Below are 24,901 nucleotides of genomic sequence, written 5' to 3'. Positions count from 1 at the left end.
TATGTACCACATTTTCTTTATTCAGTCTATCTGTCTATCATTGATGGGCATTTAGATTGATTCCATGTCTTTGCTATTGTAAATAGTGAATGTATGCGTGCATGTATCTTTATAACAGAATGATTTATATTCCTGTGGGTATGTATCCAGTAATGAGATTGCTGAGTCAAATGATATTTCTGCCTCTAGGTCTTTGAGGAATCGTCACACTGTCTCCACAATGGGTGAACTAATTTATGCTCGCACCAACAGTGTTAAAGCATTCCTTTTTTTCTGCAACCTTGCCAGTATCTGTTGTTTTTTGACTCTTGAATAATCGCCATCAAAGATGGTATCTTGTGGTTTTGATTTGCATTTCTCTAATCAGTGTTGTTGAGTTTTGTTTCATATGTTTGTTGGCCTCATGTATGTCTTCCTTTGAGAAGCATCTGTTCATGTCCTTTGCCCTCTTTTTTAATGGTATTTTTTTTCTTGTAAATTTGTTTAAGTTCCCTGTAGACTTTGGATATTAGACTTGTCAGATGGATAGACTGCAAAAATTGTCTTCCATTCTGTAGGCTCTCTGTTCACTCTGATGATAGTTTCTTTTGCTGTGCAGAAGTGCTTTAGTTTAATTAGATCCTATTTGACAATTTTTGCTTTTGTTGCAATTGCTTTTGGTGTTTTCGTCATGAAAACTTTGCCTGTGCATATGTCCTGAAAGGTATTGCCTAGATTTTCTTCTAGAGTTTTTATAGTTTTGGGTTTTACATTTAAGTCTTTAATCCATCTTGAGTTAATTTTTGTATATAGTATAAGGAAGGGGATCCAGTTTCAGTTTTCTGCATATGGCTAGCCAATTAATCCCAGCACCATTTGTTAAATAGGGAGTCCTTTCCCCATTGCTCGTTTTTGTCAAGTTTGTCAAAGATGAGATGGTTGTAGGTGTGTGGTCTTATATTTGAGTTCTCTGTTCTGTTCCATTGGTCTGTGTGTCTGTTCTTATACCAGTACCATGCTGTTTTGGTTATTGTAGCCTTGTAGTAAAGTTTGAAGTCGGGTAGTGTGATGCCTCCAGCTTTGTTCTTTTTCCTTAGGATTGTCTTGACTTTTCGGGCTTTTTTGTTATTGTTCCATATGAATTAAAATATATATCTTTTAATTATATTAAGAATGTCAGTGGTAGTTTGATAGGAATAGCGTTGAATCTATAAATTACTCTAGGCAGTATGGCCATTTTCACTATATTGATTCTTCTTATCCATGAGCATGGAATGTGTTTCTCCTTTTGTTTGTTCCTCTCTGATTTCTTTGAGCAGTGGTTTGTAGTTCTCCTTGAAGAGGTCCTTAACTTGCTTGTTAACTGTATTCCTAGGTATTTTACTCTTTTTGTAGCAATTGTGAATGGGAATTCATTCATGATTTGGCTCTCTGCTTGCCTGTTGTTGGGATATAGGAATGCTAGTGGTTTTTGCACACTGATTTTTATATCCTGAGGCTTTGCTGAAGTTGCTTATCATCTAAAGAAGCTTTTGGGGGATCTCAAGTTAACAACGTAACATCTCAACTAAAAGAATTAGAGAATCAAGAGCACACAAACCCCAAAGCTAGCAGAAGACAAGAAATAACCAAGATCAGAGCTGAATTGAACAAGACAGAGACATGAAAAACTCTTCAAAAAATCAATGAATCCAGGAGCTGGTTTGTTGAAAAAATTAATAAAATAGACCACTAGCTAGACTAATAAAGAAGAAAAGAGAGAATAATCAAATACAATCGAAATGATAAGGAAGATATCACCACTGACCCCACAGAAATACAAACAACCACCAGAGAATATTAGAAACACCTCTGTGCACATAAACTAGAAGATCTAGAAGAAATGGATATATCCTTGGATACATACATCCTCCCAAGACTGAACCAGGAAGAAATTGAATCTCTGAATAGGCAAATAATGAGTTCTGAAATTGAGATAGTAATAACTAGCCTACAAACCAGTAAAAGCCCAGGACCAGATGGATGCACAGCTGAATTCTACCAGAGGTACAAAGAAGAGCTGGTACCATTTCTACTAAAACTATTCTAAAAAATGAAAAAGGAGGAATTCCTCCTTATTCTATGAGGCCAGCATCATCCAATACCAAAACCTGGCATCGATACAACCAACAAAGAAAACTTCAGGCCAATATCCTTGATCAATGCAAATCCAGCAGCACATCAAAAAGCTTAGTTACCACAGTCCAATTGGCTTCATCCTCGGGATGCAAGATTGGTTCAACATACATACATGAATCAATAAATGTGATTCATCACATAAACAGAACTAAAGACAAAAATCACTTGATTATCTCAATAGATGCAGAAAAGGCCTTTGATAAAATTCAACATCCCTTCATGTTAAAAACTCTCAATAAACTCGACATTAAAGGAACATACCTCAAAATATATGACAGACCCACAGCCGATATCATACTGAATGGGCAAAAGCTGGAAGCATTCCCCTTGAAAACTGGCACAAGACAAGGATCTTCTGGAACATCCTCTGGAAGTTCTGACCAGGGCAATCAGGCAAGAGAAAGAAATCAAGGACATTCAAGTAGGAAGAGAGGAAGTTAAATTACCTTTGTTTGCAGATAACATGATCCTATATCCAGAAATAAAAATTATTTATGGTTTAAACCTAAAGCCTATTCTAAAAGGTGCTTTGGTGCTCTTGTGATTTTTTTTTCTTTTATATATATGTATGTGTGTGTGTGTATGCATTCAGGTAAAATTTCATCCAGATGACAAGGAAACCTACTGGATAATTTAAATAGTTAATTCATTTTAAATTTAGCCATTCAGACCCTACACAGAGTTTATATTTCAGGATTTTAGAGTTCCCAATTATTTTAGACTGTTGATTAGCTATTTGCTCTTAGTGTCATAGTTTTACTACAGTGTTCAAAATGATGTCTGAAGCCAGCTGCCTCTTCCTGAGACCACTCATACTTCTCCACTAGAACCTCAAAAAGGCCCCCAAGGTTTCAGCTTCGTGATATGTTTAAGGTCACCTTTTTTGGTGAAAAATTCCTTGGAATATTTTCCTGCCACAATGAGCTTGCGAGGCACCTTCCCCAGAAGTTCTATGGCTTCACAGATTTCTTACTGCCTATGTTGGAGCTGATCCCTGAGAAGAGAGCCACTGCTGCCGAGTGTCTTCAGCACCCTTGGCTTAACTCCTAAGCCCCTGCCCACCACCACAGCAGAGATCACACACTGACCCTCCGCCCTTCCCCTCCAAGCATTTTCCTCTTCCCTTTTCAGGGTGAAGCTCTTCCTTCAAGAGTTTCTAGATCTTGTTTTTTTTTAATCCAACATGTTCATTTGGGTTTGCTTACTTGACCCTGTGGAGATCCCCACAGCCATTGGGCATCCTAGGTGAATCTGGCCTTGGTTGGGCTCTGCCAAAGACTAATGGACTAAAATGCGAAACAGCCTCTTGCCCTGTACCTTTCCTTCCCATTAGGACATCCTTTAAATTATAAGCATCCTTTCTGAAAAGAACTATGAAGGTGTATGAGCCCATCCTTTTATTCATTGACTCTTAAGAGCCAAATTTTCTAGTGCATATCCTGTTGCCAGCATAAGGAGGAGGAGGGGAAAGGGTGTTAATTCTATGTACAGCAGAGACATTAAACTTGCTGTGTCCAGGCTGAAAAAAAAAGATGTCTGAGAGAACATAATATGAAATATAACCCCAGCACCTACTACAGTGTACCTAGCATATGGTAGGTGCTCTGTTAGTATTTGTTTAAATAATGAAAGTAGAAAATGAAAGAAAAAGCAATTTACATGTTGTATTCATTTCCTAGGGCTGCTGTAACCAAGTACCGCAAACTAAGTAGCTTAAAACAACAGAACTGTCTCTCTCACAGTTCTCAAGGACAGAAGTCCAAAATTAAGGTGTCAGCAGGACAACACTTTCTCTCAGGGCTCTAGGGAGGCATCCTTCCTGGCCTCTTCCAGCCTCCAGTGGTAGCCTGCCATCCTTATGCATCTTGGCATCACTCCGTCCCTGTCTTCCTTATCACCTGGCCGTCCTCCCTTCTATGAATGTGTGTCTGTCTTTCCTGATAGGGACAATAGTTATTGCATGTAGGGTCCACCCTCATCCAGGATGACCTCATCTTAACTTGATTACCCCGGCAGAGGCCCTATTTCCAGATGAGGTCACATTCACAGGTTCTTGGTGGACATGAGTTTTGGAGGGACACTATTCAACCCAGCTTGCCTGCTAATAGGACTCTAGTTTTCATGTTATATTTTAGACTTTTTCTATGTAGAGTAAAATTATCAGATGGCCAGTTAATATGAGAGAACCATTTAGTAAAAACTGACAGCAACTACAACAAAAGAATGACTTGCCTGTCAGTTCCTTCAAGCCTATAATTTTCAACATTCATCAATATTATTTTTACTATTTGAGTTTCCCCCAGCATCATTATTTAGCCAACTTTTTTTTCCTTTCTCATCCACTCTTTCTCTCTCTCTCCATACATCCTCCATGAACTGGAACTTCAGTAGGAATAAAACTACGACTTTCTCTTAATCTGCCGAGCCTTTTCTCAGATGGGTGAAATTATTTGGACCCAGCATATTATAAACATTCAGTCCTTCAAGTTCCCCTGGTGGCCTGTTTGTCCTTTCTTGTGCCCATAAAGCTCTGTGGGTGGTATTGAAGAACGTTTGAAGATGAATAGGTACAGTGGCAAGAATCTTTTCTTCTAGGTTGGAGGAGACGTGGTTGCATAGAAATATTTAATAATAGTCTGTGATAAATACTGTAAAAGTAGGAGTGGAAAAGAAAGTAAAAAAAGAAATCACCTTTATGATCCAGGAAGGCTTCATGGAGTAGGAGGTGTCTTGGTGGGGCTTTGTTTCCCACAGGCAGGAAAATGGTTAGTGAGTTTCAAAGCACATTGCAAAGACCTTCCCTGATCTCCTCCCTCCAACTTGGATCTGGTTAGTTTTAACTTGAAGCTTCATGTTGCCGTATTTTAAATACTTTACCTTGAGGTAAAGTAGTATATCTCCTACTTTACCATGAGGAGAGCTGACATTGTTTGAGTACTTTTATGTCTAAGTGCTCTATGGGAATTACCTCATTTAATTCCTACAACAATGCCAAGATGCAGGTTTTGTCATTATTATTGTATTTATCTTACACATGAGGAAACTGAGCTTAGCGAGGCTAAGTGACTTTTCACCCCAGGGTTAGCAAGTGGCAGGGGTAGGATTATGATCCAAGTTGTCTTGGCTGCTCTCATCTAATATGTTTTTCTCTTCTTTTGTCTCATTTTTATTTTTCTCTCTTGCATTTAGCAGTGTAACTTACAGATGGTATAGGATCAGACCACAGTGGAAAACAGCCTCATCCACAGCCTTAGTGTGGCTCAGTAATCTCATAGACCAAACTCACAATGATAATGCTATTTTTTTTTTTTTTTTGAGACGGAGTGTCACTCTGTTGCCCAGGCTGGAGTGCAGTGGTGTGATCTTGGCTCACTGCAACCTCCACCTCCTGGGTTCAAGCAGTTCTCTGCTTCAACCTACTGAGTAGCTGGGATTACAGGTGCCCTCCACCATGCCCTGCTAATTTTTGTATTTTTAGTAGAAATGGGGTTTCACCATGCTGGCCAGGCTAGTCTTGAACTCCCTGACCTCGTGATCTACCCACTTTGGCCTCCCAAAGTGCTGGGATTACAGGTGTGAGCCACTGTGCCTGGCCAATAATGCTAATTTTTTATCTAAATGCTTCCCACTGTACTTCTGCCCTCAGGTTTATGGGTTAATTTGATCTCAATTTTTAAAATAAAATTTTATTTTTATATTACTGTGACACTCGTGGATCTCAACCCACCTAATCTCAGAGGTAACTAGAAACTGTTTACCTCTTTTCATTCAGGAGTAAAAAAATATGTTTGATTCCTGCATTCCATGCATTAGCTTATAAACATTTTAGGACATAAATCGTATTTCTGACCTGTTATTTTTTATGTACTTACCCAGGCTTTTCTTCCATTACGAGGCCTTTTTTATGATAGATTTTCTTGTCCTCTGGAGGAACTGATATTATAGATGCGTTTGCATCTTTTCTGCCTTCCTATTAACTTTTAAGGCATTTTCTTTTATCATGTCTTGTCAAACATTTTCTTCTTGTGTTTTGACATCCCATCTTTTACAAGGAGGCCTGTAGAACAATAATTGAAACCTCTTTACTTGCCCATTATCTTTTTTTTTTTTTTTTGAGACAGAGTCTTGCTCTGTCGCCCAGGCTGTAGTGCTGTGGCTCTATCTTGGCTCACTGCAAGCTCCGCCTCCTGGGTTCATGCCATTCTCCTGCCTCAGCTTGCTGAGTAGCTGGGACTACAGGTGCCTGCCACCATGCCAAGCTATTTTTTTTTTTTAAATATTTTTAGTAGAGACAGGGTTTCACCGTGTTAGCCAGGATGGTGTTGGTCTCCTGACCTTGTGATTCCCCCGCCTCGGCCTCCCAAAGTGCTGGGATTACAGGTGTGAGCCACTGTGCCTGGCCTTGCCCATTATCTTTAAAAAAAAAAAAAAAGATGGAAGAGAACAAATATGTACAGATTTATTTTTCAAGCTAAATTTTTATAATATCTTCTGGGCCGGGCGCAGTGGCTCAAGCCTGTAATCCTTGCACTTTGGGAGGCCGAGACGGGCGGATCACGAGGTCAGGAGATCGAGACCATCCTAGCTAACCCGGTGAAACCCCGTCTCTACTAAAAAATACAAAAAACTAGCCGGGCGAGGTGGCGGGCGCCTGTAGTCCCAGCTACTCCGGAGGCTGAGGCAGGAGAATGACGTAAACTCGGGAGGCGGAGCTTTCAGTGAGCTGAGATCCGGCCACTGCACTCCAGCCTGGGCGACAGAGCGAGACTCCGTCTCAAAAAAAAAAAAAAAAAAAAAAAAAATCTTCTGAACCACCTTTTTCAGAAATAATATACGATAATGTTTTAGTGGCCGTATGATTCTAATACAATACTCTAAATGTCTTCCTCTGTCTTTAGAATTCTGAAGCATACTGTGGCTGCTCTTCCTGTTTTAAAAAGCTGCAGAAGCTCCTTCTCTGAACTTCAATACACAAAAATACACAGACTTATAAAACACTTAACACACACATACTTATTCCAGACGTGCACAGATAGCCTTCTTTCCACTTCTAGCTGAAGTCAGGAACAGTGATGTTTTTATATATATTTATTGGAATTGATTCAAGCAGAAGTCCATATTACCAGTACATGGTAAATGGGTCAATATAACATAGTATATAAATTCTTATTTATATTAAACATGGTTAAATTTTAATCTCCCATCTGTTTAAACATGGGAGATTCAAGATACTCATTTAGCTCCCTTTCCCTTTAAATGCCACTAAATTGACAGAGTTTTTATTATAAAAAGGCAAACCCACAGAAATGAGAAAATGGGAGATGCTTAACAGCTACCAGTTTTGGAAAACGAGATTGCAGACAGACATTTAGTAAACTTAGCAAACCTGAGGAAGCTCAGTCCTAGGCTGGCAGTGGGAATTGGAGAAGCAACCTGATTAACAGCTCAAAATCTCCATAAGGCTTGGTAATTGCCAACTGCAGGAAACTCTGGAAGTGGAGGTGAAGCTAAACACAGAAGTGGTTGAAAGTCTGTTTCAGAAGCAGTTAGAGCTCCTTAGCCCCCTCAGTGCTGGCCCAAGACTGGAGGTTTGTTATTTGGCGAGGATGAAACAGAGGGCCTCTGGACTGGGGAAAACACAGACCTTGCTGCGGGTGAACTGCTGTCATGAAAGCAGAGGAGCTGAGTAGTTTAAATTTTGGACAGTCCAGCCTTTTTCCTCAACTCACCTCCCAGATCACTGGCAGCCAGGTGCTTGTCTTCCTGACAGGAGATTGGAAGAGCCTTCTCTGGGGAATGTGATCAGCCTAAGAAAATAAGCTCAAAGGTACTGATTTCAGGGAACCCCAGTCCAGCTGCCTGGCCAGATCCCTCCACAAGCAGGATCACAGTCAGGAAGCCTTACCCAGGCATGCAGCTTTTTTGTGTCCCACTTTTAAATAAAAGCAGAAAACGAAGTGTCGCCATTCATTTGAAGAAGGGAGCTAATGTGAAAGATAAGCGGAAGCAAATGAAGAAAGCAGCTTGTAAGAAACAGAGTATAGTGTAAAGAAGAGAAACTAAAAAACTATTTTTTTTTTTTTGAGACAGAGTCTCGCTCTGTCGCCCAGGCTGGAGTGCAGTGGCACAATCTTGGCTCACTGCAAGCTCCGCCTCCCAGGCTCACGCCATTCTCCTGGCTCAGCCTCCCGAGTAGCTGGGACTACAGGCACACCGGCCACCATGCCTGGCTAAGTTTTTGTATTTTTAGTAGAGACAGGGTTTCACCGTGTTAACCAGGATGGTCTCGATCTCCTGACCTTGTGATCCACCTGCCTCAGCCTCCCAAAGTGCTGGGATTACAGGCGTGAGCCACCGCGCCCGGCCTAAAAAACTATTTTTAATATCTTCAGAGAAAAATAGATACTGCATCCATAAAACAAGTATAGAATGCTATAAAAAGGAACACTCAAAAACAACAGAGCTTATGAATATAAAAATACTAGAAACGAAAAACTTAATTGAAAATGACAATTGAGGAAATTCCCAGAATATCAGTTATAAAAGCAAAGAGATGCAAAATAATACAGAAAAATACAAGAAAAGTAGATGATAGCCTAGGAGTTCCCAGACTGTAATAATAAGAGTTTCAGAAAAAGAAAATGGGAGTGGGGGGAGGGGAAGATGAAGAAATTGACAAATGAATTGTTGAAGATGTCTGAGAGCTGAAAGATGTGGGTAGGAGTTTTTAAGATTGGAAGGATTCACTAAGTGCCCAACCCTGTGGATAAAAATAGATCCAAACCCAGTACTGAAATGTGAAGTTTCAAAACATGAGAGAGAAACTCCTACAAGCTTCTAGAGAGAAAAAGCAGATTGCATGTAAAGAAACACAAATTAGAATAGCAACACTGGAAGCTAGAAGACAGTGAAGCCGTGCATTTTGAGCAAAAGTATTTTCCAGCTTAGAATTCTAAAACAGCCAAACAGTTAAGAGGGTAGAATGATCAGATATTCAAAGTTTCAAAAACTTTATCTTCCATACAGCCTTTCACAGGAGCTACTAAAGAATGTGTTCCTGCAGAGCAAGGGAAGAACCTGAGAAAAAAGATATGAGACCAGGAAGCAGGGGGCCCAACATGGGAGAAAACCATCCCAGCAGTTGGAGAAGGGAGGCTCCAGGACCTAGGCTGTGCAGCAGGCCCAGAGGTCAGGCCGCACAGGCAGGAGCGGGCCCAGAGGTCAGGCCGCACAGGCAGGAGCGGGCCCAGAGGTCAGGCCGCACAGGCGGGAGCGGGCACAGAGGTCAGGCGGCACAGGCGGGAAAGGGCCCAGAGGGTCAGGCGGCACAGGCGGGAGCGGGCCCAGAGGTCAGGCCGCACAGGCGGGAGCGGGCCCAGCGATCGGGCCTCACAGGTGAGAGCGGGCCCAGAGGTCGGGCCGCACAGGCAGGAGCAGCAGACAGCAAGATGAAGCTGGTGGAACACCTACTCTACCTGAACATCACCTGAGGAGATTATACCATTTATAGTGAGCTTGGGATTGAATTAGGTGGGAAATGAAGCACATTGAGAAACAAGGCAATGATTAGCTTCAAGGGAAACAAAAGCATCATCCTGGAAAGAAACAAGAAATCATGACAGACTGCATGGCTCAGCCATGAAGAGCTTTCACATAGTTCAGTAGTGCAAACTCTGAAAAGTTCTCTATCCTAAATTAAAATCTAACTAGATAGGATGGAAGAGAAGGAAGGTAGGGGAAGAGGGAGAAGCAGGGAGTAGGAGAAATGGGGGAATGGAGGGGAGGGAAATTTTCTATTCTGTACTTTTTTATATATATAGTTTTGATTTTTTTAACCATTGAATGATTTTTTTAAACCAAAAACTTTTTAATGAGAATTATTTTATTATTTGTCATTGACTTTTCAACAACTAATTTCCATAAAAATCTGTTCTCCCCTCTCTTTTTCTCTTCAGAAATTAAAACACAGAGCACGGGGCTGTTCACCTGACATCAGACAAATAGACCTGGATGTCAACCGCACGTTTCGGGACCACATTATGTTTAGAGACAGATACGGTGTTAAGTAAGTAAAGTTTAATATTATGAAATGTTAATCGCATTTATAAATAGTCTTTATTAACTTAAAATTAGAGTGCCTTTATAGACTGTAATTTTGATTTAGGTCCTAAAGGTTTAAGCTTTTGCAGATCATTTGCGTCCATGTTGTGTGAAACTTAAGATCTAATTTAACTTAAAATTTTTAACCTTTGACATAGCACGTGCTATAAAATTGGTAAAGACTCATTTTATAATCTGGGAATTCTTAGAAATGTGGTACTTTCATTAGAAGTCATAGAAGAATGACAGTGTGTAAAAACTTTGTCAGTGATAAATATATCTCTATAACCTTGACCCCCACGCATAAATGAAACTTTTTTTTAAAAAAGGGAAATGAAATGAAATGAGGAATTAATGAATTGATGTATCATTGCTATGACAACTTATAAATGAAAAGTACAGTTTTTGCTGATCTCTATGTCAGTCAGAGAGTCTCACCAGGAAACAGAAACCAATAGGAGATATATGTTAGGACATTTCAAGGTATTGTCTTCTCCAGCTGTCGGGGGTGATTAGGCAAGGCCAAAATCCACAGGGCAGGCCATCGGAAAGGACAGCCTGGGCCTCGGGCATGAGCTGAAGCTGCTGGCCACAGGCAGAGATTCCTCTTCAGAAAAGCCTCAAATCTGCCCTTATGGCCTTTCAATGGATTGAATGAGGCCTGCCCAGATCTTCTAGGATAATCTCTCCTACTTAAAGTTAACAGATCATGGATTTTTATCAATCTACAAAATACGTTCCCAGTGACACCTAGATCAGTGTTTTGGATATCTGGGGATTGTTGTTTAGCCAAGTTGACACCCAGAGCCAACCACTGTAGTCCAGCCTTGGCAACTTGGCACTCACACACACCACCTTAAAAAATTTCCAGGTAAGATAGTAACCAAGTCTTCCTTCCACCTAACATGATGCCACTATTCTGCTCACAACTGAAATGTGCGAATTCTTTCCCCACATGAGGATGCCAAGTCCTTGGGAGATGATCACACTTCTGCTGTAGTATCCTGTAACTTACACACTGTGGTATAAAGTTGACTATTATTAAGATACCTTATGTTAGATGATAAGGGAAAAGAGAGGGAAGAAGAAAATATTTGTTGGTATATATACAAATATATTTACACCAAAATAAGGAAGAAATACTCATAACAGTTGTAGTGATCATTTCTGTGACTGGTCGTGTGGTCACAGGTGGTATTTTTAATGTCCCATTTCACTGCCTATTCCATATTCCCTTTGCCCTCAGCAAGCACCTTAGATGGTTGTGGTTCTTTACCTAGAGGGATGACTCAAACCTTCCTGAAAATCTGGACTTAGCAGTTGTGCCTGAATTGGTAGTTTTCCATTGACTTTCATCACAGGGCTCAGTAATACTAGTAAGAGATGCCCCAAGTGTTCTGCATTCCAAATATACTCCTCCTTGTGTCTGTTGTGTCATAACAACCCATGTTCCCCTTAGTAATCAGGAGAATCCCACCAGCCCGCACAGGCACGTCCTTCTTTGCCTGTTGGTTCAGAGGCATAAGGAGCCCAAAGTGGTTGGGTGGCGGTTTCAGCTTCCAGGTCAGTGGAATCACTGTTATGTCTCATGGTGGAAGCATTCTTCCTTTTGGAACTAAGATCTCTAGACCAGCAGAACTCAAGCTTGCAGGGGCAAGAAGCAAACGCTTTGCTAGTGGATCTTTAGCGAGAATGATGAGCCACTCCTACTTCCAGCCTTTGAATCTTGGACCCCTGAATCCTGGCTTTGGGAGAAACAGCACCTTGTATTGGAGCCTGGTATGGAGCATATTCAGCATCCCAAGGACATCGCCCCAGCCCTGCAGGGTATTGTACCTTGCTGGCAGTGTCACTGAGCCCTCAAAAGGACGTTCCACCATTCTGTCAAGCCAGCTGCTTCTGTTAGAAGGGTCTCAAAGTGAGATAGATCAGCAAAAGAGGGCAGCACATTTAAGGAATTTTGAAGTCTTTTGTGTTTTCTTGGTATAAATCCTTTCAGAATGAATATTATCTAGTCTTGAATTTAGACTTTTTAGAGTCTTTGAATTTGAACTTGGGATAATTTATTACATTAGTAATTTTATCTGGATTATCTGTTTTCAGTCTTTATTAAGTTTGTAATGTTTAAAATATGTGAAATTACTAAATTGTATTTAATGTAAATTTTTTTTTTCTCTAGGCAACAATCCTTATTCCATGTTCTTGCTGCCTATTCTATTTATAATACGGTAAGTTGGGGCCTGCCTGCCCAAGGTCTTTGATTTGTATTCTGAGGCACTCCCTACCTAACAGGGCCCTGTGGGCACATTTCTGCATCTCAGAGCTTAGGTGGTTCCACAGTCTCTTTAGCTCTGTGGATCTTTTTAAGCTGAAACCCTGCGATAACCCTAGGGCCTTAGAGCAGAGCTGATTCTGAAGTGGAAGAACCTAAATATGACCACAGTATGCCAGTGAGTCTCACCTTTTCTCTTTCCCTCCATGTTGTTTTGCTTGGTAATGTTTTGTGTTGTTTTGTTTTTATTTTTAAGCAGACATACAGGGTAGAAGGACAGGAAGTGGGTGGCTTGGTTAATTTTGTTTGACTTTTTATAACTCTCTTTGCTCTTGGGAGGTTACCTTTCACAATCACATTTATCTATTAGGTGAGGTCCAAACAAGATAACTGTGCCCTTACTGGCTATACCCCGGAGGAGGCTAAACTCTTTGGTAATAGACATGCTCTTCTTAAGGCATTCAGCATTGTTGGGGAAGAAGATAACCTGGGATAGATTAATTCGTGTTGGACTTAATGTGGGTGTTAAATGAATACTTGCGGAATAGGTCCCAGGGAGGACCTTTGAACCTTGGGATGTATAATTTCTATTGTAGTTAAAACCTTTAAATTGTAAGAACAGAAATTCACTCAAACTAGGAAAAGTTAAAAAGGGGTTATTAAAGGGACATCTCATAAGAAGGAAGCACTAGTTAGGCCTCATTGGAATTGGAGCTGGAAGGTGGGAAGCATCTGGTGAGAAGGAAAACTGCACCTTCCATCTCTCTCATTCTGGGGGCCACTCAGTATCTCAGATGATCTCTGTGAACTGTTCAGTTCACTGTTTCTCTCTCCAGGTTGCTTCCTTTGCCTACTGGCCACTTATTCCTTGGCTCAGATTGTACCCACAGACTCAGTGTGAGCATTCTGTTCCAGTACATACCCCCATCTGATTACAGTCTCTGGCTTTGTTCACATTTCCTAGAGAGAGTGTCTGATGAGTCAGTGCAACCAACTAACTCTTCCCCTGGGGTCAGCTCTCCTCTTCTGGTCCATTAGCTGTGGTTCCTGTGGCACAAGCATGAATCCCTGAGGCCACATCATAAGCAAGGACTGTGGGGAGAGTGGATATTTCTTAGAGAGGAGGCATAGACTGTGCATGGGCATCCTAAAATGTGTCTGCTTAAGGGTTCAGAAATCTAGAGGAGACAAGACAGCATACTGGGTATTGTAGGAGGAGAGACTTTGCCAGCCACTGAGCAAAGAAGAGATATAGTGAGCTAAGAATCATACATAAAGTGAAATAAATATTAACACTCTTTAAAGAAAGTGTGACAGTGTTGAACAGAGTCCAATAAAAATATGTAGCAATTTACACTTTGTACCTGTACATTTATTTTTGAGCACAATTTTATTCTCTTATGTGGCATAATACTGTAAAGAGTATAGTATTTGTCTCTAGAATGGACTATTAAACGATGTGGGTAGGAATTTTCTGGTTTTTATAGAGTAGCTTTTTCTCTGTACATATGTATGTAATTCGGCTAAACTCCCCAGCTTCTGTGTTCCCCTTTGCTCCCCAGGAAGTCGGGTATTGTCAGGGGATGAGCCAGATCACAGCTTTACTCCTCATGTATATGAACGAGGAAGATGCCTTCTGGGCCCTGGTCAAACTCTTCTCAGGCCCTAAACATGCCATGCATGGTAAGAACACCCTGTGCTTTATCTAAACAATCAAGGTAGGGAAAAAGGTAGATTAAAGCAAAACCAAAGATGCTTGCAAGAGTTACATACAACAAATTTAATGTCTCAGGGCTCGTTGAGTTCATTAATATTTGTTACTAGTTTCTTCTTTCATTTTTCATTATTGAACTTTTCTAAAATGTTTACATTTATTTTCCTTTGTCTTTATTCCAAAGTATATTGTTGGCATTTTGAAATTCTTTCTTACTTGCCCTTGGTCAAAAGAAACTAATTTAGGATTGGAGGAATTTAAGAACAGGTATATTATTGGGAGAAATAAAAGATGCCTTTTAATCAGAACTTTTAGATGGTCATGAAATTATCGTTTAAGTGAAATGTTTACCATTGACCGGATATTGTGATGTATAACACCTTGTCAAAAAAACAGTCATTGAGAAATGGCACTTAGGTTTTTAAAGGAAAGGTAATAATTAAGTAGTTTTATATTTCAAGTGTAGTTTTTAGTTTTTTCGCATAAAATTGGTTCCACTTTAAATAAAAGGTTGATAACATGTTCTAGGCACTCGATTATTTAATATCTCAGAACCTGCTGATTTTTTTCGTTTTCAAGTTACCACTGTTTATAATAACTTTTTCCTTGTTTTTGCCAAATTAAGCAATAGACTTTATTTCGGAGAGTTTAGATTACAACTCTTGAGACAGGGTCTTGCTCTGTCACCCAAGCTGGAGTGCAGTAGCGTGATTGTGACTTATTGCAGTCTTGACCTCCTGGGATCAAGCCATCCTCCCGCCTCATTAGCCTCTCTAGATTCTGGAACCACGCAGGCATGTGCCTCCATGCCTGGCTAATTTTTTAAATTTTTTGTAGAGATGAGGTCTCCTTATGTTGACTAGGCTGGTCTCAGTCTCCTGGACTCAAGTGAACCTCCCACCTCAGCCTCCCAAAATACTGGGATTACAGGTGTGAGCCACAGCCCCCGCCCTTAGATCACAACTTGTCTTGGAAATAAAAGTGGCATTTGTTCATATAATGCAAAATTATTTTCCTAGTGCCATCAAATTTAAATAATTTTAACACTAGTTATTCTAAGTGTTAATATCAAATTTAAAATAATTTTAACACTAGCTATTCTAAGAATGAATCTTCCAAGTTCAGTTTGTGAATAAGCTTTGTGTGGTGGGGAACCTGCTATATATTTAAAATACTGTTTTAATATTTTCAAAATTATGACTTTCTATAGCTCATTGTTACTGAAATCTCACACTCTGACCATGTGAGGATATTATGTGTGTGTGGAAGAGTGAGGGGGGTATGTATGTGTTTGCATTTGTCTTTCTCCCTTAGTGTTCCTTGCCAATTACTTAACAAATATCATCTGCATGGTAACTGGGTCTGGGCACTTTGCATCTAGTAAATAGACTCTAAAAGTAAGACATGTTATTATATTGAGTTACCTTCCAGTAGGGTAGTATCATTCCAAAAGGCATCTTGAAGAAAGCCGCTCTTCCCTGTCAGTCTTTATTTTGCTTTCCCATGGGGTTGTGTTGCTGATCTGTCTTGAAGTACAATGGAATGCAAATTTAAGTGGTATGTAATTATGTGCAAGACTGTCCAATTTTAGGAAATGGTCATTTAAACCTATTTGATAGCTTACCTTCAGCAATTATTGTCACTAGACTAATCTATAAAATAATATTAATTCTACTATCCTAACATTTACACTTAGAATGCAGTTTGGCTCATTATTAAGGGTAAGTTTATACTTAGAGATGTTTGTTTCTGTGTCTGCCTGTGAGATTTTATAACTAAAGGTTACCTCAGTACTTTGCATTTCCAGTGTGAACACGGTGGTTTCACTTATAAATGTATGGGATTGAAGCTAAGGCTGAAAATATAAAATATGAGATCTGGAACATCAGTGGAAAATGAAGAAATGTTAGGCTTCTTAGCACTCTTGAGCTAGTTATCACTGAACTGTATTGACTTTTTCAAAATCAGACTTCCTATCCTATCCTACCAAATTGGCCATGAAAGTAGCACTGAGAGAGAGAGATGGATTTTTTTTTTTTTTTTTTTTTTTTTTTTTGAGACGGAGTCTCGCTCTGTCGCCCGGGCTGGAGTGCAGTGGCCGGATCTCAGCTCACTGCAAGCTCCGCCTCCCGGGTTTACGCCATTCTCCTGCCTCAGCCTCCCGAATAGCTGGGACTACAGGCGCCCGCCACCTCGCCCGGCTAGTTTTTTGTATTTTTTTTTTAGTAGAGACGGGGTTTCACCGTGTTAGCCAGGATGGTCTCGATCTCCTGACCTCGTGATCCGCCCGCCTCGGCCTCCCAGAGTGCTGGGATTACAGGCTTGAGCCACCGCGCCCGGCCTTTTTTTTTTTTTTAATGAAACAATTTCACTGAAAACTACTACTAAAGTAGGAGTAGAACCTCTTTCTGTCTCTGGAAATTTTTACACACACCCTAGAAAACTGAGAACTAGTTAAGAAATAATTCTGCCCAGTAGATTGTAAAGCACCACTGCCCAATAGCGTGTGCCTCAGGTTCTTGGTGGAACAGAGTTTCATTTTGGGGCAACAGACTTTCTGGGAGGAATGTGGCCTCCAAAATCACTTAAGTGTGGGAGAGACTGAGTGAAAGAAAAACAAGTTTCATTAAGTCTAAAAGGCAAGAAGATTAATAAGCTAAAATGCCTCATGAATATCTAAGAAGGATATAAATGTGTCCTCTGGTTTCTTTTTCAAAAGCGTAGAACGTCTATTAACATCTTTCAAAGTTGCATGGAACCTCGGTTAGAAAATCCTAATGTAGAAGAATCATCAAGTCTGTTGAGTGGACTTTCTTTTTAATGGATTATATAGAATACCAGGAAGAAAAATACATGTAAAGTTCAGTGAGTTAAATATACAAAATTAATGCTAACCATTTGTAATTTGTTACTTCTTAGATATAGATTATATTGTGTAGTCACTCGGGATAAAATACCATTTTTGATATAACATTGATCATTTAGCACCTGTATTTTTAGCAGATGTTAAATACAGCTTTTTCGGAAAGGATTAAAAAGCGATTTAAAACTTTGGAAATGTTATACTAATGAAATTCTTAAGAGTAAGCCTGAAAAAAGTAATAAATTGTTTGTTAGCGTATTAAGAGTAAAACAAAATAACTAGTCAGCGTTGGAATAAAATATTAAAAATATATGCATTTAAGATATGGCCCAATATCTTAAAAGAACAGATAATCTTGATAAATGGCTTCAGTGTCCTTTTTTTTTTTTTTTTTTTTTTAAGGTTTCCCTTTAAATTCAAAAATACAAAGTTATAGAAGATCTTTAGCAAACAAATCCTAGGCTCAAAGTTTCATTACTGAAAGCTTATATACAGTTACTTCCTGGGTGGGGAGAAAAAATATTTTGGTAACTACTGGATGTTTCTTTTTATTTTTGACAGTTACAAAGGAAAGAAATATGTTGCATTTTAAGATTGGAGGGTTTTGTTGGTATTGTTTATGAAGTGTTGTTTTTATGTTTGTATTCTAGGCTTTTTTGTCCAAGGTTTTCCTAAACTCTTGAGGTTTCAAGAACATCATGAAAAAATACTGAACAAATTTCTGTCCAAGCTTAAGCAACACTTGGTAGGTAGATGTGACACTGACTTACACCCACCTACCCCGCCCCAAAAAGCTGGGATAATTAAATTGTCTTTGGTCCCAATTACCTTATTAATTTATAGTGTCATCCATTTCATTTACTATGCAGTTATAATTCCCAGTTGTTTACAAAATATTACATTTGTAAAATTTAATATTGATAGGCTATCACAGTTCCTACTGAGGGATTTGAACTTCTTTGAAGCTAATAATGCAAACAATGTGATAATTTAAAGATACGGGATCTTCCTGTTGTTTTGGAGGTTTTTTTCATTGTACAGAAAGTATTTTTTCAGAGTCACAGAAACTCGTTGTTAGTGAACTATATGTATGCCTTACTATAAAACACAGTAGTTTAGGTAAACAAAGATAGCTCACTGTAAAATATATTAAAGAGAATCTAAGTGTTGTATTATAGTCCCGTCATAAGAGGAATTTATTTTTGGAGTGAATTTGGGAAGTAAATGTGTTTAGCTTTGATAGCTGCATCCAACAGCCTTCCTAACTTCGTATTATTTTGTTAAATTTAGTTTACTACAATCCGGAAATTGTGAGCTCTTTGTTTTTTCAGGATTCTCAAGAAATCTACACAAGTTTTTACACAATGAAATGGTTTTTTCAGTGTTTCCTTGATCGTGTAAGTATTTATTTACAAAACTCAGTCATAAAATTATAAATACAAGGTGAGGGGAAGCTGTTAACCTTATTTTTGTTTTGTTTTGCTTTTAATTATAGACTCCCTTTACACTAAACCTCAGAATATGGGATATCTACATCTTTGAAGGAGAACGAGTTCTTACTGCTATGTCTTACACAATCTTAAAATTACACAAAAGTAAGAAAATGCTTAAACTCTAAAATTTCATAAAAAATTGAGGCTTTGATTTCTCATTCTGCACCCTACTTCAAATTCATTGTTTTTTAATAGTGGTTTAAATTTTTTTTGAAAATCACTGGAGAAATTATCATCAATTGGTCACATATTTTTATAAGTTCTTTCTCATGACTAGAAGCTTACTTCACTGCAAAGGTCTTTGGTTCTTTTCTGTTTATACCAGTGTCATTTTCACTCTTTTTGTAGAGTGCAGTTAGTTGGTTTCACTAGTAATATTTTTCGTCAAGTATTTGTTTCCACTGGGACCCCTTGTTCTTTCCATCAGTCTGAATCTCAAGTTTGCAGTAAGAGAAGGAAGACCAAAGAAACCAGGTCCCTTAGTTCAAAGGGCTGGAGAAAACATTTTCTATTACTGTTTCCTTCATCCAGGGTGAATAGCACCCAGCTCTGAACTGTGGATGGGAGCACAAAGACCCACTTCTCTACCTGAGTGCATTATGGCCTCTGGGGCAAGTTCAGCCAGTGTCTATAGGCAGATAAATGCAGCAAGGTTTAAAAAAAAAAAATTGGAAAATTTTTAGTCTTCAGTTGCAATATTTTAAGGGCTCTATAAATTTGATATGTTATGCCTTACTTTAAAATAAAGACATGAGAACCTTATGAAGTTCCATGAAGAACCTTATTCATCTTTAAAGTCTCAATTCAGCCTTAAAAATTATGTGACTTCTCTTGTAGCTATGCAGAAAAGAAAATCATTGAAAGCTCTAGAGCTTCATATAGTACGTACTTCTAATCTAGGTCATACCACATAGTTTCATGTTCATTGTACACTCAACTCTCTTATGTTATTATTGAATGATCTGTCCCGCTTCCCAACTAAATTATAAACTAATTGAGTGCACAGGGTCTTGTTTGTAGTTTTTCTCTCTGCTGTGCTTGTCATTGTTCTAAGTACGTGTTACGGACTTTACTATAAGATTGTTTGGTTGCTTACTTGAAAAGCATGGACTGTAGGACTGCCAGATTATCCATACTTTAGATAGGAATGAAAATGCCCTTTAAAGCACTTTTGTTATGTTTAGTTTTTTCAAGAAAAGGACTCAGAATTGTTGTGGTTCACTTCCCTTATACTCAGTTCTTCTTTCCCCAACTAGTGGACCAAAACAAAACAATTGACTATGAATTATCTTCCAGGATTCAGGTCTGTCATTTGATCTTGTGAAATCTCTTTCCCTTCTTCCCTGCACCTGCCCCGCACACCGCCTTTCGCCTCCCTCCCCCTCCCCCTCCCTGCCCCTCTTCCCCTCTCCTTCTCTCCCCCTCTCTCCCTCTCTCTCTCCCCCTGTCCTCCTCCCCCCTCCCCCCCCCCCCCCGCCGACTTTCTTTCTGGATTGTTAATGGATCAAAATAGAGAACAGAAGTACATTTTAATTAAGAGACATTAGCTTAATGTTCCCTCAAGAATGAGGAAGTCGAAACATAATGTATTTCTTTGTAGCTCTCATCTCCTTCTTAAGCTGTTACTTATATGACCCTTGATTAATTTTGACAAGTAAAAAGTTTCTTCACCCTTGTAAATAAACGTTAAGCATAGCAACTACTTTACATTCTACCGTATCATTGGACTAAATGAGCTGTGGACAAATCTGTCTGCTGCTGTGTATTTTTCTTGGTTAGAGAGAGAAAGCTCAAGTGAAGTTCCATCCCCACCATATAAAGCTTCCGAAATGGAAGGGTAGCTGCGGGATGGGAGGAGATGCTGGTTCAAGTTTCAGTTAGACAGGAAGAATAAGTTTTGGAGAGCTATCATACAGCATGGTGACTATAATTTATAATAATGTACCGTATACTTGAAAATTGCTGAGAGCTTAAATGTTCTCACTACAAAAAGATAAGTATGGGAGGTAATGAGGTGTCAATTAGCTTGATTTAGTCATTCCACAGTGTATACATATATCAAAACATATTGTCTACCACAGATATATACAATTTGTTGTTAGCCAATTAAAAAAAAAGAAAAACTCTGGGCATATTAACCAATAGTTAGCTAAAGCTCATAATAAGTTTTTTCCTTCCTTTTTCTTTTTTTTTCTTACTGATTGTCTTAAAAATATGTTGTTACTGGAGGTTCATCGCAGTGGTTTTAAATAATAAAAAATCAAAAACCACCTAAATGGCCATTACTAGAAGACTAATTAAGTCAATTATAATGCATACATATAGTACACTCTTTTACAGCTGTTAATGATGATGTAAAATCATATTTGTTGAAATGAGGTATCAGCGATACATTATTAAATGGGAAAAAGAGCAAAAAGGGGAATAACTTGAAAAGTATAATTTGGATTCTTCAATTGATATACATAAACACTTGTAAATACCTGGATCTACCTGTAGGGTATTATGTAATGAGATCTTAGCAGATTTTTACTTTCTGCTTTGTGTTCATATTTAATTTGAATGTCTTTTTCCAAGAAAATGAATTTCAAAAGTAGAAATAAAACTCACAAGATTAAAATCCAGATGTTCTGGGAAATTCTGAAACAGAAATACAGACTTCAAATGGGGCTTGCGTATAGCGGTTGGAGCTCCGTATCAATGAAAGAGAAAGGCCTCATGCGGGCTGAGATAGTCTTTCTGTCTCTGTCTCTGAGAAGCTCTTGCCCTGGGGTAATACTCATGCCTAGGTGTAGTTACTCCAGTGAGGAAGTATTAGGCGGTATTCTCCTCCTTTCCTTTCTCCCAGTAACTTCCCTGCTTTTCTGTGTGGCTGCTTTAATATCAGGCAGTATTTTTGTCTTACTGAGTTTTAATGATGTCCTCAATGCCATATGTAAGTTGTATGCTGTTTGTACCCTTTTTAATGCCCTTTTATACTACACCTGAATATAACAGAATATCTTCCCACCTAAAGTATTCACTTGGCATTTTCATTTCTCTTATCCTTTCTTAGAACATCTAATGAAATTGTCCATGGAAGACCTTGTAGAATTTTTTCAGGAGACCCTGGCAAAGGATTTTTTCTTTGAAGATGATTTTGTGATAGAGCAACTTCAGATTTCTATGGCAGAACTAAAGCGGGCAAAGTTAGACCTTCCAGAACCTGGTAAGAATTACCCCAATACTTTATATCTACATTGTAATTAAGATTGGAAGACATGGCACAATTAACATGGGCTGTTTCTTGCCCACAGCGTAAGCATTATACTTGTGATGACATAACCTGGATGAACGCCTTACCAGCTCAGCTGCTTTGGCTTTTTTCTTATTTTAGGGAAAGGCAAGTAAACATATTAATTATATCTGCCTCTCCTAATTAGGTGACTGTACTATTCCTGCTTACATTTAGAAATTTGGTTGGCAAATACTCTTGTTCAACAGAAGTAGCCATGGTGCTTTAAACTAGCATAACAATAAGCGTTTTTTGCTTTCTTCATCTCATTTTGTGAAACCATATGTAATAGTAAGTAGAGCAAGTAAAAGCCCTATCTTATAGTTGAGGAAATGGATACTTAAGTGCTTAAGTGGCTTAAATATGAAGCCACAGAACCACCAAATAGCATTACTGAGACTGGAGGCCAGTTACTGACTACTAGCCCAGGGCTCTTTGCAGTATGTTGCAGTATAGATAATATATTTTATTCACTTACTGTAAGACATTTTTCAGCACCTACTAATAGGTTTTCTGCTAGGTACTACTTTGCTGGGGATTTAAGAACTGAAGAGAAAGATGAGAGCAAGCTCTCAGGGTGTGCACTGGAGAGCTAGAATGTATGAGAATGATAACAGAGGGTAAATGGGGCATTACTAGAGCTAGCTGCAGGGTAAATGGGAGAGGGACAGAGGAAGGGAGGAAGGGGAGTGCAGGAAGGGAGGGAAGAAAATGAAAATGTCAGACAATCACAGGAGGAATAACTTTCAAAGTTTCGACCAGATAGTACTTGACCATGTATGTCTTGAGAAAAAGGTACTTTTGCTTTTCTTCTTTCTTATCTTTGTTGCAGTGGATGGGTATAGTAAGAGGCTAGGGAGGTGGAAGGTCATGGGCGAGAGATGAAAAGTAAAGAAAGTCAGTTACGTATGCCCTCAGGTAGAGGTGAATTTGGTGTTTCCCAATCAGTGTGTCAGGTTGGCTATGTCTGTACAGAAGGACAAGCAGTACTTTCATGGATAAAACCATGAAAGTACTTTTGATAAAAACCAAGATGCTTGCTTTTATTTACTTAATTGAGAAGGGTCTAATCAGTGCTGCTCCGAGGTTTGCTCAAGGTCATCCAGGTTCCTAGGAAGCATCCCTCACAGCAGTAATGGGGTGTGGGCCTAGGCCTTGTGGAGCCGTTGCCTTTGTTAAGTGAGGTCAGCCCTCTCCTTCAGTGTAATGACGTCCGTTTTCTACTATCATTTATTTTTATTTATTTATTTTATTCTATCATTTATTTTTAAATATCTTGCCTCCTAAAAAGAGTTCAAGGCAAATTTTAGTAAAAGTCAAATGCAGAAGAAAAAATACAGAACTATTTAAACATGAGATAATTCAAAACCTGTGTCATGGATTGCGATGGTGGTGACTTAGCATCTAATTAGCAGCTAATATTTATTGGATGTTTACTGTGTGCCACATACCACAGGTGCTGTCTCATTTAATCTCTAAAAATAACTCATAAAAGTGCTCATCTACATTGTGCAGATAGGGAAACCTAGTAGTAGTAGTCTGTAAGATCGTTTTACCAGGAAATGATAGAATGGGGACAGAGAATGGGGCAGGGGAGAAAAGAGGAGGAATAAATAATAGCAGAATCATGCTCTAATCCTACTGGCAGTGAAGGTAGAATGGATAAGGCATCTCTACATTTTGTAGCACGACCATCTGCCTTTCATCGCCTGCCTGTCATTCTCTTTAAATTGTTGTGAACTGTATATGGAACACTAAGATAATTAAATGAACATCATACCAAGAAATTTCCGTGGCACATCTATCCTTTTAAAAACCTACATAAGGCCGGGCACAATGGCTCACGCCTGTAATCCCAACACTTTGGAAGGCCGAGGAGGGCGGATCACGAGGTCAGGAGATCGAGACCATCCTGGCTATCATGGTGAAACCGTCTTTACTAAAAATATAACAAATTAGCTGGGTGTGGTGGCGGCGCCTGTAGTCCCAGCTACTCGGGAGGCTGAGGCAGGAGAATGGCGTGAACCCGGGAGGCGGAGCTTGTAGTAAGCGAGATTGCGCCACTGCACTCCAGCCTGGGCGACAGAGCCAGACTCTGACTCAAAATAAATAAATAAATAAATAAAAACTCTACATGAACATGCCACTTCCTTTTGACTCCTTATATAACTGTGGCAGTGTGACCTCCCCTGAGTCATGTGCGAGGACGCCTGTTTTCCTAGGCCCACATGAAAACATGGCGCTGTTACGTTTTAAAATGTTTGCTGATTGGATAGAGTCTTCCATTGTTGTTCGATTGGTAGTTCTTTGAGTATCTTTCTTAGATATCTTTGGGGCATCCTTCTTTCTTTTGCTGTGAACTTCCCGGTTCATCTGTTGCCCATTTTTCTATTGGTCTGTTCATACAGGCTCTTGTTAAGGAGACTGGCCAGTTTCTTATGTGTTGCAGACATCTTCCATACAGCTTTCCCTATGGCTTCTTGCTTTTGTGTTTTTTGTAAAGAATTTTCCACATGCTGGATGAAGTGTTTTTTCTTAAGTACCCATATTTCTCTTCTAACATTTATGTTTTTTTAATGCTTATGGATACAACTTCATTGAGATATAATTGAGTATGATTAAATCTTTAGCTCATCTAGAAGTTACTTTTTGTTATGGAATAAGAACTCAGCTCTGCTTATTTTCCAAACCATTAGTCATGTGGATTAGTGGCATTTATTAAATGACATTTTGGCACTCTATTCTGTTCCACTGCTCTCTGCTTTTCCAGTTACACTTTTAAAACGTGAGACAGGGTCTCACTCTGTTGCCCAGGCTGGAGTGTAATGGCACAGTCATGGCTCACTGCAGCCTTGACTTCACCGGCTCAAGTGATCCTCCCACCTGAGTCTCCCCAGGTAGCTGGGACTACAGGCGCATGCCACCACTCCTGGGTAATTTTTGTAGTTTTTGTAGAGACAAGGTTTTGCCGTGTTGCCCAGGCTGGTCTCAGACTCCTAGACTCAAGCAATATGCCCACCTCAACCTC

At 39.3% G+C, this 24,901-nt stretch overlaps 1 protein-coding gene across 5 annotated transcripts in view; it reads left to right on the top strand.

The window, feature by feature from the left end:
• USP6NL (USP6 N-terminal like) overlaps nt 1-24,901 on the top strand; it is a 154,706-nt gene that overhangs the window by 109,692 nt on the left and 20,113 nt on the right. For 3 of the 5 annotated variants that reach the window (XM_005564616.5, XM_045399539.3, XM_005564615.5), the window contains 7 exons: nt 10,113-10,222; nt 12,437-12,485; nt 14,092-14,212; nt 17,757-17,851; nt 18,438-18,503; nt 18,602-18,701; nt 21,655-21,807. In XM_005564616.5, the coding sequence (XP_005564673.2) occupies nt 10,113-10,222; nt 12,437-12,485; nt 14,092-14,212; nt 17,757-17,851; nt 18,438-18,503; nt 18,602-18,701; nt 21,655-21,807 (694 nt within the window). The remainder of the gene's footprint in view (nt 1-10,112; nt 10,223-12,436; nt 12,486-14,091; nt 14,213-17,756; nt 17,852-18,437; nt 18,504-18,601; nt 18,702-21,654; nt 21,808-24,901) is intronic. The other 2 variants (XM_074001010.1, XM_045399541.3) reach the window with 1 other exon arrangement.

The sequence above is a fragment of the Macaca fascicularis genome, chromosome 9 (assembly GCF_037993035.2).
Source record: "Macaca fascicularis isolate 582-1 chromosome 9, T2T-MFA8v1.1".
Lineage (NCBI taxonomy): Eukaryota > Metazoa > Chordata > Mammalia > Primates > Cercopithecidae > Macaca > Macaca fascicularis.
The sequence above is the reverse complement of the archived record's forward strand: the minus strand, read 5'-3'. Positions and strand labels throughout refer to the sequence as shown.